The sequence below is a fragment of the Myxocyprinus asiaticus genome, chromosome 33, assembly GCF_019703515.2.
Source record: "Myxocyprinus asiaticus isolate MX2 ecotype Aquarium Trade chromosome 33, UBuf_Myxa_2, whole genome shotgun sequence".
Taxonomy (NCBI): Eukaryota; Metazoa; Chordata; class Actinopteri; order Cypriniformes; family Catostomidae; genus Myxocyprinus; species Myxocyprinus asiaticus.
Window position 1 is genome coordinate 25401939 of NC_059376.1, and position 16837 is coordinate 25418775.

The following is a 16837-nucleotide window of genomic DNA, read 5'->3' on the forward strand; positions in this document are numbered from 1 at the left end:
AGCATTATCCTGCTAAAGGTTTGTAGGCTATGCAATTATGTTCAGTTATTTCAATTATTCATAATTAAATGGCAGATTTTTTTTTTTTTTTTTTTTTTTATGTCTGTGAATGTTTGTTAACTATCTGTTTGATTAAATTAATAAAATGTAGGAACAAACACTTGAGTAGCCTATTCATTAGTAACTGACAAGTAACACCTCAGTTACTATTAATGGTATATAATGTGTTTTCACTTTAGAATAATGGTCCAGATAACCTTTAACTCCCAAGGAAGGAAACAGTAAGATCTCATTAATAAATAATGCGTTACCTTGACCCTCACTTTAAAATAATGCCCCCCCCCCCCCCCCACACACACACACCCAGTATTAGCCTTGATTTAGTGACCTGTTACATTCATAAATTATTTCCCACAAAGAACCCATGCACCCACAGTAGGGTGCTTTTTGTGAACAAGAGCCTTCATACTCAACCCATTGTGTGCCCTCAGCACCTTTCCTTTATCACTGCCAATACTTCCTTTATTAAATTTCTTTTTCATTAAACTCCCACACGATTCTTTCATTTCATTCCTCCTATACTCCATCCATTTTTGCTTCCATTCAAACTGATTGTGGCGAAAAAGGGAGGATGTCCTCTCTTTTTTAGACTATGCCTACTTTACCTTCTATCCATCCTCCTGTAAATAACAGATGCTTATGTCACTCTCTAACTCCACCCCTTTACAGTTCATCCATCATTAAATAAATTAGTAATGCAATGGTTTTTGGACATCTACCATGGTATTTTCTGAAGTACCTTGGAGTAAATACACTATATTGCCAAAAGTATTCGCTCATCTGCCTTTAGACGCATATGAACTTAAGTGACATCCCATTCTTAATCCATAGGGTTTAATATGACGTCGGCCCACCCTTTGCAGCTATAACAGCTTCAACTCTTCTGGGAAGGCTTTCCACAAGGTTTAGGAGTGTGTTTATGGGAATTTTTGACCATTCTTCCAGAAGCGCATTTGTGAGGTCAGACACTGATGTTGGACGAGAAGGCCTGGCTCGCAGTCTTCACTCTAATTCATCCCAAAGGTGCTCTATCGGGTTGAGGTCAGGACTCTGTGCAGGCCAGTCAAGTTCTTCCATACCAAACTCGCTCATCTATGTCTTTATGGACCTTGCTTTGTGCACTGGTGCGCAGTCATGTTGGAACAGGAAGGGGCCATCCCCAAACTGTTCCCACAAAGTTGGGAGCATGGAATTGTCCAAGCTCTCTTGGTATGCTGAAGCATTCAGAGTTCCTTTCACTGGAACTAAGGGGCCAAGCCCAGCTCCTGAAAAACAACCCCACACCATAATCCCCCCTCCACCAAACTTCACAGTTGGCACAATGCAGTCAGACAAGTACCGTTCTCCTGGCAACCGCCAAACCCAGACTCGTCCATCAGACTGCCAGATGGAGAAGCGTGATTCGTCACTCCAGAGAAGGCATCTCCACTGCTCTAGAGTCCAGTGGTGGCGTGCTTTACACCACTGCATCCGACGCTTTGCATTGCACTTGGTGATGTATAGCTTGGATGCAGCTGCTCGGCCATGGAAACCCATTCCATGAAGCTCTCTACGCACTGTTCTTGAGCTAATCTGAAGGCCACATGAACTTTGGAGGTCTTTAGCGATTGACTCTGCAGAAAGTTGGCGACCTCTGCGCACTATGCGCCTCAGCATCCGCTGACCCCGCTCTGTCATTTTACGTGGCCTACCACTTCATGGCTGAGTTGCTGTCATTCACAATCGCTTCCACTTTGTTATAATACCACTGACAGTTGACTGTGGAATATTTATTAGCAAGGAAATTTCACGACTGGACTTGTTGCACAGGTGGCATCCTATCACAGCACCACGCTGGAATTCACTGAGCTCCTGAGAGCGGCCCATTCTTTCACAAATGTTTGTAGAAGCAGTCTGCATGCCTAGGTGCTTCATTTTATACACCTGTGGCCATGGAAGTGATTGGAACACCTGAATTCAATTATTTGGATGGGTGAGCGAATACTTTTGGCAATATAGTGTACCTTGGTACATGAAAATAATCATTGACTACCATGGTATACAATTTGATACCATCACTTTACCATATTCAGCCACTGCATTTTTATTGTAAAGCAGTCCTTACATTATTTTCTGCTGAGGTTGGTATACTATATTAAACCATGCCTCTCTTTTTTGTGACCTCTCATAGACGTTGGGTGGGGCTAAAATGGTTTGGGCTGGGTTGATTGATTGACTGGTTGATTTTGATTGATTGATTGATTGATAGATAGATATAATTTAGCCTGAAAGCTCTAGGATAAATTTAATTCAGAAAATTTGGTCTTGGTTTAGGGATTTTGAAAACACCCTAACCCAAGTCTGTTATAACAGAGAGACAGAGAAAACCAGACAGCAAAAAATGAAGAAATAAATTGGAAAACAGGCAACTTATTGTTTCCTATTTTGCACATACCAGGTCAGCAAAAAGATATTGTGTTTGCAGAGCTGTTTTTAGTGCTGGTACAGATGAGTAACAGTATCATGTTCCCAAAGGCACAAAGCTCACAATCAAACCACTGACCTCCTCACATCACACACACACAGAGAATCAGAGCCAGACTGCACTCATGAGCGTATTTGGTGGATAAGAGCTGGTAATTATGATTTTAGGCAATTTAAGAGCTTCATTATATAAAAATAATATAATGAATGCATGATTACACATGTACACTGAGGGAGATAAAAAATGTGTTAGGTAATTTCACTGTGCCGTGAAATGTCTGCCAACACCCAGATACACACTGTCAGACATCACATTCCACAATCCTGTATCAAATTATGGTGCAACGACACATGTGCGTATAACCCTGCAATCCAACTCACACACATGAACAAGCACACATCAATGCACCCTTTACCATGCTATGAGTAGTTGCTGGAGCCTTTGTGGTTAAGTGTAGATTTCTGTCGGTTTGGCTTGGCTGTTCTCTTTCACCACAAAGTCAATCAGTCACACACACAAATACACACACACACACGTTGAACACATGGGCACATGCACTTGAACGAATTAGATTTCAGCACACTTCATCATGATGATAGGGAATCAGAGAAATAGAAAGGAAAAAGAAACAAAGAGGATGGATGTCATCGTTAAATTAAAGGTTTCATTGCCATGTAATCATTACCATCCTGTTTGACTACACCCTGTGCTTGAGCCCTGATGTGTCTGAACTGTGAATTATAGTGTGTGTGTGTGTGTGAGTGTGTGTGTGTGTGTGTGTGTGTGTGAAAGTGTTGCGATTGAGTCTGGCATGGGTTTATCTCTGTGATTTCCTTACATGGGGTTAACAAGCAGGTTTATTCAGGGGGCAGATGGAGCCCCCATTAGTCTGACCCCTCCAATCACAATCTAGCCTGGGATAATTACAGGGGTCTGGGGGGGGGGGGGGGGTTAGCAGGACAGCCATTGTCATGGTGACAGGAGGACTGATGTTATCATGACATCACACAAAGAACAGAAGTTCATTCTGTGAGAGGCATTGCAGTGCATTCCACAGCCATCCTGACTCCAATCTTATTCCCACACATCACTCACTTGCCTAAACCCACCTGAAAAATTTCAGAGTTTCATATAAACGTACTAGAGAGCATTCCAATAATATGAAAGTTAATAATTATCATACAAAATTATGAGCTTTGATATTAACATTTAATCTATTTCCCATTCCAGTAGTTAGGCCATCCCCCTATATTACGGTACCTGTGCATTAGGTTTTCCTGCAGTATTCCTACATTTAAATGAACCTTTCCATTATGTCTGTGTTAGTGATGCCATGTTGACTTTTGTACAAATTGTAATTTCATTCTCGCCATGCAGATTTGGTCATCCTTTTAATATATGCTCTTAAATTTGTTTGACCTGACTTGATAAAATATGTTCCCATAAAAAATAAAAAAAAAATGGTGAAACCTGCTTAGGGTATTTTAAAAGAGCATTACTTACTTACTTACTTGTTTTGCTCTGGGTTGAATATCACTGCATTCAATACTGTCAAAGAAGCTTCACCTCAATCATCAAATGGTCAGGCTGTTTTCTATTGTTTACTGATAAAAGCACAAAATATGGAATATAACATTTTGAAAATGTCACCATAAATAACCGCACATACCTGTGCACGCTATTTCAATTGAGGTTTGTTTTCTTCATTGTTTTTCATGTCAGGATCTTTCTCTTCACACATGGCAAACATATGAGTGACCTTGGGCATCCCTTTGTCCTCTCCTACTCAACCTTTATTCCTCTTCTTTTGGCTCTGTGTCTAAATGAACTACCTCACACTCCCTAAGCGGTGCACTGTTTCCACAGCAGGCTGCCCATCAAACAGTGTGTGCTCAATGGCCTGTCAAGCTGACCTCCATGACCCACCCTCTGTAAGACCAAACCACCAATCACATCTTTCTTGTTTCACCCCTGTGACACTGTCATCTTATTCCCTGCTGTCCTCAAGATGACACCTTGTACTGAGGTGTGGTGAACTCTGCTAACCTGAACTACACTGCAATTCCAGTGAGGGGCCTCATTTCTCTCCACACTTTTAATCACATACAAGCACACACGTCTATGGGTGATTTCTTTGAAGGGGCACTTACTACTTCGAATAAAAAAAAAATTAAATGGAAACTTTTTCAAACAATGTTCCATTTATGTTCAAACATTTCTCACATATCCTGGAATAAGGAGCTGATCATGGCCTTGATCAGTCGTCAAATGGACTTTCGGAACTGTATGTGATGGTAAAGATGTATGATGGTAACGACATTTTTCAGTTTTGTGGGTCAATCCTGGTAAATTGTTCCTTTCAACACTATTAATAATGAGGAAAAAAACAAATAGAGATACACATTTTTTAAAGCTTTAAAACTTAAAAAAGACAAGTTCCCTGTCTAAAGAATCCCCTGTATACACAAGAGATAGAACACTTCCGTTAAGCTAATCTTTATATTTGGAAAACTTCATGAAGAAATGAAAAACCTGTCATATTAGACCTGTAGTTCAGAGCAAAATTTTACTCATGCGAGAAAATGTTAAAAATGCATATAAGAAGCAAATAAAGCTGTAGGAAAGTTATTCTGGCAAAGGTTGAGACTCAGTAAAGTGAAGAAAGATGCTTATCGTGATGAAAAGGAGAGGTCTGTTTGAGGTATAGCCTGCCTGTTTCTTGAGAAAATCTGACCTCCAATTAAACACAAATGAGGAGAAAAAATGTGTTCTTGTAAAATACAGAAATAGAAAAAAATCAAAGGAGAAAGAAAGACCCTTGCAGAACAGACTCGGGGCTCTGTGTTTGTTTCAGGGAAAATAACTTATTCCATAACACAGGGAAACAATGTGTTTAAAACAGCATCAACACATGGAGACCTGTATCAGCATCTGAAACATTCATGCATCGTTTCTATAGAACAATGCTTTTAAAAGCTCTTTTCAAATCTGTTTTACCATGGTCTGTTTCTTGTATTGACGGATATTTACTTTGCTCAATCTCTCAAAAGCACAAAGCTGGTTTTAGCTTGTGTTTGCCACAAAGCGAGAGTAAGTTCGCAAGAGAGAGAGAAAGCAAGCAAAAAGAAAAAAGAAAACAGACAAAGAGCAGACAACAAAGAAAAAGACAAATTAGATAAAACAGACAAGAGACTAACTCTAAGCTACCACATCCCAAATGACACACCAAACCCAAACCACTAGCAATAGATATGAAAATAAACTATTACAAACAGGTGTTTAGCTGTGTCCTCACACTGTGTGCATTTGTCTTTATGCTAAAGTGGGGGCCCCTAGAAAGCTCAGTGGACCCTGAAACACTCAGTGGCCCCAAAGCAATCATCTTAGAGAAAGACCCCCAACATCACAAACTCCCAAATCCAGTAACCCTGACCAGAGCCACGGGCAGCAGAACCTCCACGAAGGGGCTGGGCGTCTCCCTACAGCCAGCCCAGAAAGAGAGCAGGGAGGGTGGAGGCCTCAGTAAAGGACAGGAAAGAAAAAAATAGAATGGACCCAAAAATAAGGGCGAGGGAAATGAGGGGATGAGAGATGGAGAGATGAAAGGAGAGACAGAAGGTGTGGTGAGTGATGCTGTGAGCCATGGGATGTAGTTTCAAGTGCCTGAATGGGAGATAGAAAGAATGAGAAAGTGATATTAACCAACTGTGCCAGAATGACATAGACGCGGTCCAGCTTTACCCATAATCCACCTTCCATTTGCCAATATTTTATCACTCTCTCTCTCTCTCTCTCTCTGTAATTAGTTTCACCATGACAGCAACCTTGCCACAGAATGTGTCTTTAATAATGCAAGGACTCTATTTCTTTTTCTCTGATTCTGACTAGCACTACAATTTGCCATTAAGATCAGATTGCATGCATGGGTTGGAAGGCAGCAGGGATGTGGAAGGTTGCCAAGCGCCATGTCTGTGATGTGGTAACACACTGCTTATCCGAAAACTCTAAGAAAAACATGTGCATAACTCATATTTCGGTGAAACGGGTGCTACGGTAACCCTGCTAATTAGTAGCATTTGAAGCTAATATACAGAAACACTTTAAAACTAACAAGCATGAAATGGAGTGTCATGCTCAATCATCCATGAATTCCTCTCCCATTTCATTTTTAATCATTTTAAAATGAGTAACTTTTTCTAGGTTAAAATACATTTCTCATATCCCAGATTAATATGCAGAGAAAGCTGTGAGTAAACAATTTGTAGATTCATTTTCTAGAAAACTGTAAACACTGGCTGAGTTCAGAATGGCATACTACTCATACTACTCTTTCTACTTGTGTCATATGGCAGAATCACATTGCCAGTTCAGAACTTGGCCACTGTGTCTCTGTGGCGTTATAAAAATTCCCCATTTTGTTTTGAGCAACCCATCCACACCATCACAATAACATTGACTGATCCAGTGGCGTGAGTTGGGGGTGACACTATTTGTTTGTTCGACCAAGAGCGTATTCAGAAAGTGGTTTGAAAACAAAGGTTTAATTATGCATTTTCGTTTGGTGGCACTAGTGTAGCAGAAATTACACATGATACACTATATTGCCAAAAGTATTCGCTCATCTGCCTTTAGACGCATATGAACTTAAGTGACATCCCATTCTTAATCCATAGGGTTTAATATGACATCGGCCCACCCTTTGCAGCTATAACAGCTTCAACTCTTCTGGGAAGGCTTTCCACAAGGTTTAGGAGTGTTTATGGGAATTTTTGACCATTCTTCCAGAAGCGCATTTGTGAAGTTAGACACTGATGTTGGATGAGAACTCTTCGCTCTAATTCATCCCAAAGGTGCTCTATCGGGTTGAGGTCAGGACTCTGTGCAGGCCAGTCAAGTTCTTCCACACCAAACTCGCTCATCCATGTCTTTATGGACCTTGCTTTGTGCACTGGTGCGCAGTCATGTTGGAACAGGAAGGGGCCATCCCCAAACTGTTCCCACAATGTTGGGAGCATGGAATTGTCCAAAATCTCTTGGTATGCTGAAGCATTCAGAGTTCCTTTCACTGGAACTAAGGGGCCAAGCCCAGCTCCTGAAAAACAACCCCACACCATAATCCCCCCTCCACCAAACTTAACAGATGGCACAATGCAGTCAGACAAGTACCGTTCTCCTGGCAACCGCCAAACCCAGACTCGTCCATCAGATTGCCAGATGGAGAAGCGTGATTCGTCACTCCAGAGAACGCGTCTCCACTGCTCTAGAGTCCAGTGGCGGCGTGCTTTACACCACTGCATCCGACGCTTTGCATTGCACTTGGTGATGTATGGCTTGGATGCAGCTGCTCAGCCATGGAAACCCATTCCATGAAGCTCTCTACACACTGTTCTTGAGCTAATCTGAAGGCCACATGAACTTTGGAGGTCTGTAGCGATTGACTCTGCAGAAAGTTGGCGACCTCTGCGCACTATGCGCCTCAGCATCCGCTGACCCCGCTCTGTCATTTTACGTGGCCTACCACTTCGTGGCTGAGTTGCTGTCATTCCCAATCGCTTCCACTTTGTTATAATACCACTGACAGTTGACTGTGGAATATTTAGTAGTGAGGAAATTTCATGACTGGACTTGTTGCACAGGTGGCATCCTATCACAGTACCACGCTGGAATTCACTGAGCTCCTGAGAGCGGCCCATTCTTTCACAAATGTTTGTAGAAGCAGTCTGCATGCCTGGGTGCTTCATTTTATACACCTGTGGCCATGGAAGTGATTGGAACACCTGAATTCAATTATTTGGATGGGTGAGCGAATACTTTTGGCAATATAGTGTATGTTCCTTTTAAAACCTGCTGTCTGTAAATTCCAGTGGCGTGCGGTGCAGAAATCAGGTAACCCTTCAATATTAGTCTGTTCTTTTGAAGAAAATAATGTAATTCGGATTCTTCACTGAAAATCATCCACAGATTTAAGACTGCTTGCTCTGCATGTAGCTGTTCATCGTAGCCTCAGGTTGAGACAGAAACATGGCTGCAGGAAGGGAAACATTCCTGACTTGCGTTCAAAGCGTAACCCCTTCTCATTGGTTCTATGAAGTTGCAGAGTGCTGACACCCAAACCCCAAGGTGAAAATAATACATTTGATTGGTCAGAATTTCTGTCACTCTGCTAATACAAATGAATTACAGAACCCTTCAGAATCTCCTGTGAAGTGGGATGCAGTAACGCACAGCGTGATAATGAGACGTTTTGATTGGCTGTCACAGACTGCTTACACTCCATCAAACAGGTACAATATGAATATATTTATGGTCTACATTATATTTGTTTTTTAAGTTGCATATTTATGTTTTTTTAATGTATTAAATTATTAAATGCACATTCAGATTATAAACAGGGGAAAGAGCGTTTCATAATTTGAATAATGTTTCCGTCTCAGTTTATGTCACCCTTTCTCTGAAGGATTGAAGGGGCTGACTGGTAAATTCCACTAACAGAAAGAATCTGTGCAAGACTGTTCTGTTAGGTGAGAGACTTTGTGTAAGTGTGGTTTGCGCTCAGCTTTTTTGTGTCTGGGGAGAAGACGAAATCTTGGATAGTACCAAAGTAAAGGGTTGTGACCCCCATCCTGAGTCAATGCATGAGCTGCCTGATTTTCAAGACTGTCTGAAACTCACATTCTCTACGTGACATTAGAGCATGACACAAACATAATTAATGCATGAATAATCACAGACGATGCATGGGTACATACTGGAATGTGTGTGCTATGTGCATGCAATGAATTTATTGGGAAATACTGTGATATCTAAAACTGATTTCACAACTCCTACATGCTCAAACTAAAATTTCAGTGATGCTTAAATAGGAGAAAGTATTTTTTCACATTGAAAAATGACATACTTCAGCTTCAAAACACAGGGTTAAAAACCACAAATAGATGCCCAAGTTATGTTTGCCTTCAGTCTCTTATTCAAAAGACAGACAATACCCATACACACAAAGGAATTTCACTCCCTGTGAACCCCACACCAAACAAATTGAATAGGGATATGAGCTCTGAGGCATCTCTTTCAAAGCTGAATCCACGGAGGTGTGCAGTGTATGCGTTTGGGGCCAGCCATGATCTGAATGGCTTTTGGGGCCTGGTATGATGTGTTTGTGTGTGTTTGTGTTGTCGTTTGTTATAATGAGCATGCAGTATGTGTGTGCATGTGTTCATGACCGTGCAGTGTGGGATTTTGGTATCAATGGAGAGATGAATGGTGGATTATGCCTGAGCATAAAATAGAAAGAAAAGTGAAAGAGAGAGAGAGAGAAAGGGGCAATACAGCGGGCGAGAGTCACTAACAATATAGCCACCGGCCCACTTCCTGTTGATCAGCCAACCAGACAATTGCACAGAAAGAGAAAGAGAGAGATCAGCTTGTTAGACCCCATCTCACTTTCATTAGCTGGGATGAGCATTTAGTTCCAGATGGTCTTTGTAAAGCTTCAAAAGCAGCTAATTAAACCATTAACCATAAACCATCTGGGGCCAAAGCATCACCTCTCCATCCCCTTATTCCGCCTCTCTCTTTTCAGAACTTTCCGTTTTTCTCACCCATTACTGTTTTCCTTCACTCTCTCTTGCTTCTCGGGAGGCGGCTAATTGAGAACATATTGGTTTGTCTTTGCTGTGAATGTTCATTCTGCCTACTGATTTATTTAGAGTGAGGGGTGCTTGTCGGGGCAGTAAGTGAATTGCCGGGTGTTAACAGAACTCTTTCTGACTGAAGAATGAAAGAGAATGAGGGGGACAAGTGGTTGAGAAAAAGATTGAGGAATCTGAGAGTAAACAGATTGGGACATTTTTTTATGATTGCCATTCTCTAGGGTCTGTTTTGTCTGTCATCCTTCTCATCTGGACTTTATTTTCCATGAGTTTCTAAACTGCTAAGAGAAATGTGTTTGTGGGACACTAGTGAGACATGACCTAGTCAGAGAGAGAGCGATCAGAACCAAATCCAGATCTCTGTTTTTTCTAATGGAGTTTTTTATTATGTCTGATTCTATGGCTAACACCGTCCTGCTCACACACACTTCTTTTACCATTTTCCAACCAGCCTCTGAGCCTTAGAGTAAAATAAGTCATTTTTGCTTTTGTACCTTTAAGGGATAGTTCACCCAAAAAAAACTATTCTGTCATTATTTAATCACCCTAATGTCACTCAGAACCCACATGACTTTCTTCCACAGAACACAATAAGTGAACTTTTTAAAAGTCTTCACAGGATTTAAATGCTAAAATACAAACCCTCATTGGTCCTCATTGCATCCTGAAACCAAACGTCATGATGTTGTGTAGTCGCCATATTTGATTTAAGTGCTTTATTAATGATTTGATTCGGGAGTAGATAACGACTTAAATTTCATTCTGTTCAAAGCACAAAGTGATCATATCGCTTCAGAAGTCATGGAATATATTGCTTGAGTTGTATTGATTACTTCTGCTGGGGTTTAATTATGTTTTTTGGTTATTTTTCAAGCTAGACAGACCGGAATCACTATTCACTTGCATTATGGCAAAAAAAACAAAAAGTATAGACTTTTTCAAAGTTCTCTTTTTGTGTTCCACAGAAGAAAGAAAGTCATACAGGTTTGGAATGACATTAGGGTGAGCAAATAATGACTGAATTTTCATTTTGGGGAGAACTGTTCCTTCAAGTTCGGACTGATGTGATCAGGGACACTGTCAAAATAAACATCCGCCATTCTTGCCAAATGGTTAAATTCTTCACATTGAAAAATCTTATGATTAGTTATAGACAAACTGAAGTAACATCTATGATGTTTTGAAATAATAGGATCTATCCAACTTCCTCCTTATTAATTCAATGTGAAGTGAAGCGCAAGGTCCAAGCTTCTGAATGCCTAATATGCTTTACTGACATGGTGTTCAAATCTTTATCTCACATCAAAGTTGCAGGAGTTCAGAATGAGAGCTTAGTTTCAATAAATGGTATTGTTGGACTGGAAAGTAATTTCTGAATTCTGAAAGTTAAAGTATTTTTTCACAGAACAAGTACAATTCCATTTGTAATGATACAGTATGATCCCAGACCAAACAAGGGCCAGACCAAACTAACAGGACAACACTATTTAGGAACTGTTAAAAATTTTATCCAACAAGAGTGACTGATCATTGCTCTAATTTCTAGTTCTTCAACCTCAAAGGCAGCCAAATGCTGCATGCATTATTTCATGAGTGATAGATTTAAAGGTATCCAAGGATGTTAACACTCAAAGACTCTCAAGGGAAGAAGAGCTGTGCTCCGATTCTATTCAGACACTAGCATTCCAAAACCTTTTCTGGCATCATCACCCACTCTAAGATTCCGGTCTCCTGAGAGACAGAACTCTAACGATACAACACCTCATCAGAGAGAGTGAACCATGGGCCCCTCATTGATCGGAGACAAGCAGCACTCTCTGCACAGTGTGAGAAGGGTGATAGAGTAGGAGTAAAGGAGGGGTGGAGAGCAAAGAATGATCTGTTGCTGGGTACAGAAAAACTGGCAGATGATAAGAGATGAAGTGAATGAGAGAGGCAGATTAGCAGGGGTGGTCAGGGCATGAAGGACTTAAATGGATAGTTTACCCAAAAAAATGAATATTATGTCATCATTTACTCAACCTCATTTTGTCTCTCTTTGTTTGGAACACAGAAGGAGCTTGCTAAGGATTGACAGCCTCAGTCACCATTTAGTTTTATTGCTTCTTCTTTTTTTTTTTTCTTTTTTTTTTCACAAAATGAAAGCGAATGGTGACTGAGGCTTTAATTCTGCCTAACATCTCCTTTTGTGTTCAATGGGAAAAAAAAAAATAGGTCATGCAGGTTTGGAACAATGTGGGGGTGAGTAAATGATGACAGAATTTTAATTTTCGTTTGAACGCTTTAAGAGAAGAGGCAAGGGAACAGAAGGCTGCTGTTTAAAGGAAGAGAGAAACTGAATGTCTTTATGAAAGGCAAACTGAGAAATCAGGCTATTGAAACACACAGAACATGTGCTTTCTGACACTGACCGATAGTATTTAGAGAGAAAAAAACTTCAGAAGCCCTCTAAGACCCCTCAGACACACACAATCAACTTACTCTGTGCTTATGTGTGTGTGTTTTGGTTTTTGAGTATTAAGAGGACATTTTTTAGGTTATTCACTAGTAGTTACAAGGGTATTATGCTATAAAACACAATGTTTTTTTGAAAATGTAAAAATGCAGAAAGGTTTCTGTGAGGGTTAGTTTTAGGGGTAGGTGTAGGGGATAGAATATATAGTTTGTACAATACAAAAATCATTATGTCTATGGAGAGTCCTCATAATGATAGGAGTACCAACATGCTGCCCCCCCGCAAGATGCCGCCCTGGGCAACTGCCCATGTCGCCCATGCTTAAATCCGCCACTGGGGTTAGGTTTAGGGGTAGGGTTAGGGGATAGAATCTATAGTTCGTACAGTATAAAAATAATTATGTCTATGGAGAGTTCTCATAAGTATAGCCGCACCAACATGTGTGTGTGTGTGTGTGTGTGTGTGTCCCACTGTCTGGCTTTCTTTCCTTCTGAATCGTTCAAACATTCCAAGACTGATATTTATACTCCTACAAAAACAACCCTGTTGCTTCTATAAAGCTTTATAAAACAAAAACAAAAACAAAAGTTAAAACAAACAACCAATCACAAACTTAACCCAAACACCATCTCTCCTTTATCCCAAAGCTGTCCTGCAGAGAGAGAGCAGCAGTGAAGTCTGGAAATCTTAACATAAAGGACACTGAGGCATCTGAAAGATAGAACCAGGAACACAATCAAATCAGTAACACTAAATCTAATACAGCTTTAATAAAGCATGCAGGTCATTTCAAACAACATAACGTTGGATCTGATCACGGGTCTGTCTTAAGCGATAGTTCACGCTAAAAAATACAATTCTGTCATCATTTAATCACACTCCTTTCATTCCAAACCTGTATGACTTTGTTTCTTCTGTGAAACACCAAAAGACACATTTAGCAGAATGTCCGAGCTTTTTTCTTCTATTCAATGAAAGTGGATGGGAACCAGGAGCTGTCAAACTCCAAAAAACAAAAACAAAAAACATTATAGCATCATAAAAGTAGTCAAATTTATTTCTGTGCTATTTTCCAAATCTCCTGAAACCACATGATGGCTCTGTGTGAGGAAAATAAGGAAATATAAGTCATTATTCACTGAAAATCTTGCTTTGTATCTGTGGTCACCATTCACTTTCATTGTTTAATGAAAGGAGCAGCTTGGGTATTTTGCTATAAATACTCCTTTTGTTGTGTTCTGTTTGCAACAACATGCTGGTGAGTAAATGATGACAGATTTTTCATTTTTGTAGGGAACTATTCCTTTAAGACATTCCGAACTGAAAGACTTCAAGTACTAATTTCAAAAGTTCTGTGAACACATGTCAAACACACATGAAGTGAATATAATAAGCTTAAGATGAAGCGGAACACTGCTTAAGTATGCACATGATTTCATATCCACCTGTTGGCTGTATGCTTACTGTTTATCTGTGCCTCGGGGCTGAAGTATGTTCACTGCACTATAAGTACTCCTCTGACTTCACCAGTGTTAAACAGCCTTTTAATCTGAGAGCTGGAGTCATTTGTATTAGCATTATAGTGGTAACTCATGCAGGTCTGCGATCAGGAACATGTGGCAAACATTACTGCGGGTTTGTTTATGTTTACACTACTTTGAATGAGATCAGCCCTCTGATTGAAGGGTGATTACGCTGATTTTTTTCAGCAGTGTTTATCAGCCTATAAAGTTTGAAATTGTTCAAAAGGACAAAAAGTACCATGCTGAAACCATGTTTGTTTGGACATTTACTGTGTTAATATGGTTAATGTGGTAATGATTCAGTACCATGGCATACTGTATATCGAAGTACCATGGTGCTACAATTTAATACATTATTATACCATGGTAATGCTCCATTACTTTTAGTAAAGGGTGTTGGGAGTGTAACTAATGTCTCAGCAATAGGGAAAAGTGGTTAATGAATTCTAATATTACTGCTGCTTGGTTTATTAGATATGTGGAGTTTGTGTCTAAAAAAAATATATAAAATGCAAAACACTAAAGGGTCTCACTACTATTTGATGCAGTCAAAACTTCTTAAATTGTGGAACAACAACCTTAAACAAGCAACAGAGATGTTGTCAGTGTAGTGGTTAAAAATCTGGGCTGGCAATCAAAATCTTAATTTAGTTTGAGTCTTGGAGAAATCCATAAATCAGGGATTTGCTGAATTTCCCATCTTCCTTGAGCATGCACCAAATAACTAAAAATCTACACAGAGAGACACACACACTCTGGACATATCCTACCTTCAGGCCATGAAAATAAATATACAGTATATTAAACACATAAATATTAAAGGTGCTGTAAATGATTTCAGCCATTCTTCTTCCACAAGACGTTGAATTAGCAACGCCTTCTCTTTCCAAAACCATGCACTCCAAAGATAACAAATTAGATTTACTGAGACCGACATCAAGCAGAAACAGTTGTTTAAAACAACAGCAGCAAAATAGCACCCTCAGCAGACAACTGTTATAAACAAAATGGCTTAAAAATGGCGGTAAGCCTCAGCAGTTTGACAAAATGACTGACAGGTTGAAAGCATCATTGTCCGTGGACACATTTTATTTGCTGTTTACAGAGTCTAGTGCTGAAACAGAGACACATGAGATATCTTACAACACTTATTTCATTAATATATTTCAGGGAGTAAGAACACTTTTTGCATACCTTTCCATGAACAAAATCGCTTACAGCACCTTTAAAAGAAACGCTGTCATGTAGAGCCAGAAACATCTAATGCTGGACAAGCAGCAAAGAGGGAAGGGATACAAGAGGGCAAAAAACCATCTTACCAGAATCAGAATTAGCTTTATTGTCAAGTGTGCTTTTTTTCTTTCTTTCTTTCTTTTTGTGATAGAAGAAACAAGCAAGTGCACACAGAACATTTCAGTGAGACACAGAATATAAAACAAAGTAAGAGTATAAATAGAGGGTGGGGAGTTATATAAAGTTACCACAATAATGGTTCAGCCTGTGGGGGCACATACATAGTCTGATGAAGCCAAGGGCAAAACTAAGCTCATAATTACACAATGATAGAAAATTAAATTTGTATGTCTATACTCTGGTATGAGCCTGGTCATAAAGTGCATTGACTACTACACTAAAGACACCTACCAGTAAACAGAGTTTTTGAAATTACCAGAAAAAGAGAGCAATTAAGTTTGTATGCGAGGAAGTGTAATCGAGTCTAAATTACCCTGTTTTCACTCACAACGTTACACCCTATGATAAAATAAACCTAAACTCTTTTCCTAAAGGAATAGTTAACCTAAAATTTTAAATTATCCCTTCATTTACTGAAAAAAATAAATAATAATAATAATTATATATATATATATATATATATATATATATATATATATATATATATATATATATATATATATATATATATATCAGCTCTGTAGGTCCATACAATGCAAGTGAATGGTGATCAAATCTTTAAAGCTACAAAATGCACATAAAGGCAGCACAAAAGTAATCCATATGACCCCAGTGGTTAAATCCATGTCTTCTGAAGCGATATGACAGGTGTGGGTGAGAAACAGAAAAATATTTATGTCCTTTTTTATTACAAATCTTCACTTTCACTTGAAGGCTACTTGTTCAATTAAACATGCATATGTGGTCATGTGAAAATAATGTAGCATTGTACTATCTGATATATTTATTGTTGCATAATGCATTTTACGTACTATTTTTCAAGTATTCCTTGCATGTGCATTGTGATGTATGCTGATATATATCCCCAGTTCTAAGTGAGCATGCACAAACTCACAGATACACTACTGTTCAAACGTTTGGGGTCACTTGCCTTAAAAACCTTTTGATCTGAAGGCGTATGCTTAAATGTTTGAAATTAGTTTTGTAGACAAAAATATAACTGTGCCAACATATTTAATTAATTACAAAACTAAAATTTTATAAAAAATAAAAAAAAGTTTTTGAAATGGATGACTTGGACTGGGAATAATTAAGAAAAGCAGCCACTAATTGCCCAACATATAGATGGGAATTCCTTCAATACTGTTTAAAAAGCATCCCAGGGTGATACCTCAAGAAGTTGGTTGAGAAAATGCCAAGAGTACATTTCTGCAATTTCTAGGCAAAGTGTGGCCACTTTGAAGATGCTAAAATATAACATAGTTTTGATTTA

At 39.3% G+C, this 16837-nt stretch overlaps 1 protein-coding gene across 1 annotated transcript; it reads left to right on the top strand.

The window, feature by feature from the left end:
• Nucleotides 1–824: 824 nt before the first annotated feature.
• Nucleotides 825–8325, top strand: LOC127424703 (uncharacterized). Its single transcript, XM_051670105.1, has 2 exons — nucleotides 825–1083; nucleotides 7375–8325. The coding sequence occupies exons 1-2, from the start codon at nucleotides 980–982 to the stop codon at nucleotides 7892–7894; spliced, it is 624 nt and encodes a 207-aa protein (XP_051526065.1). The 5' UTR covers nucleotides 825–979; the 3' UTR covers nucleotides 7895–8325.
• Nucleotides 8326–16837: the final 8512 nt, after the last annotated feature.

Coding starts and splice junctions, on each gene's coding strand:
- LOC127424703 (XM_051670105.1), top strand. CDS start 980: ATGGGAATTTTTGACCATTCTTCCAGAAGCGCATTTGTGAGGTCAGAC. Junction 1,084..7,374: donor CACTCTAATTCATCCCAAAG/GTGCTCTATCGG, acceptor TTCATCCCAAAG/GTGCTCTATCGGGTTGAGGT.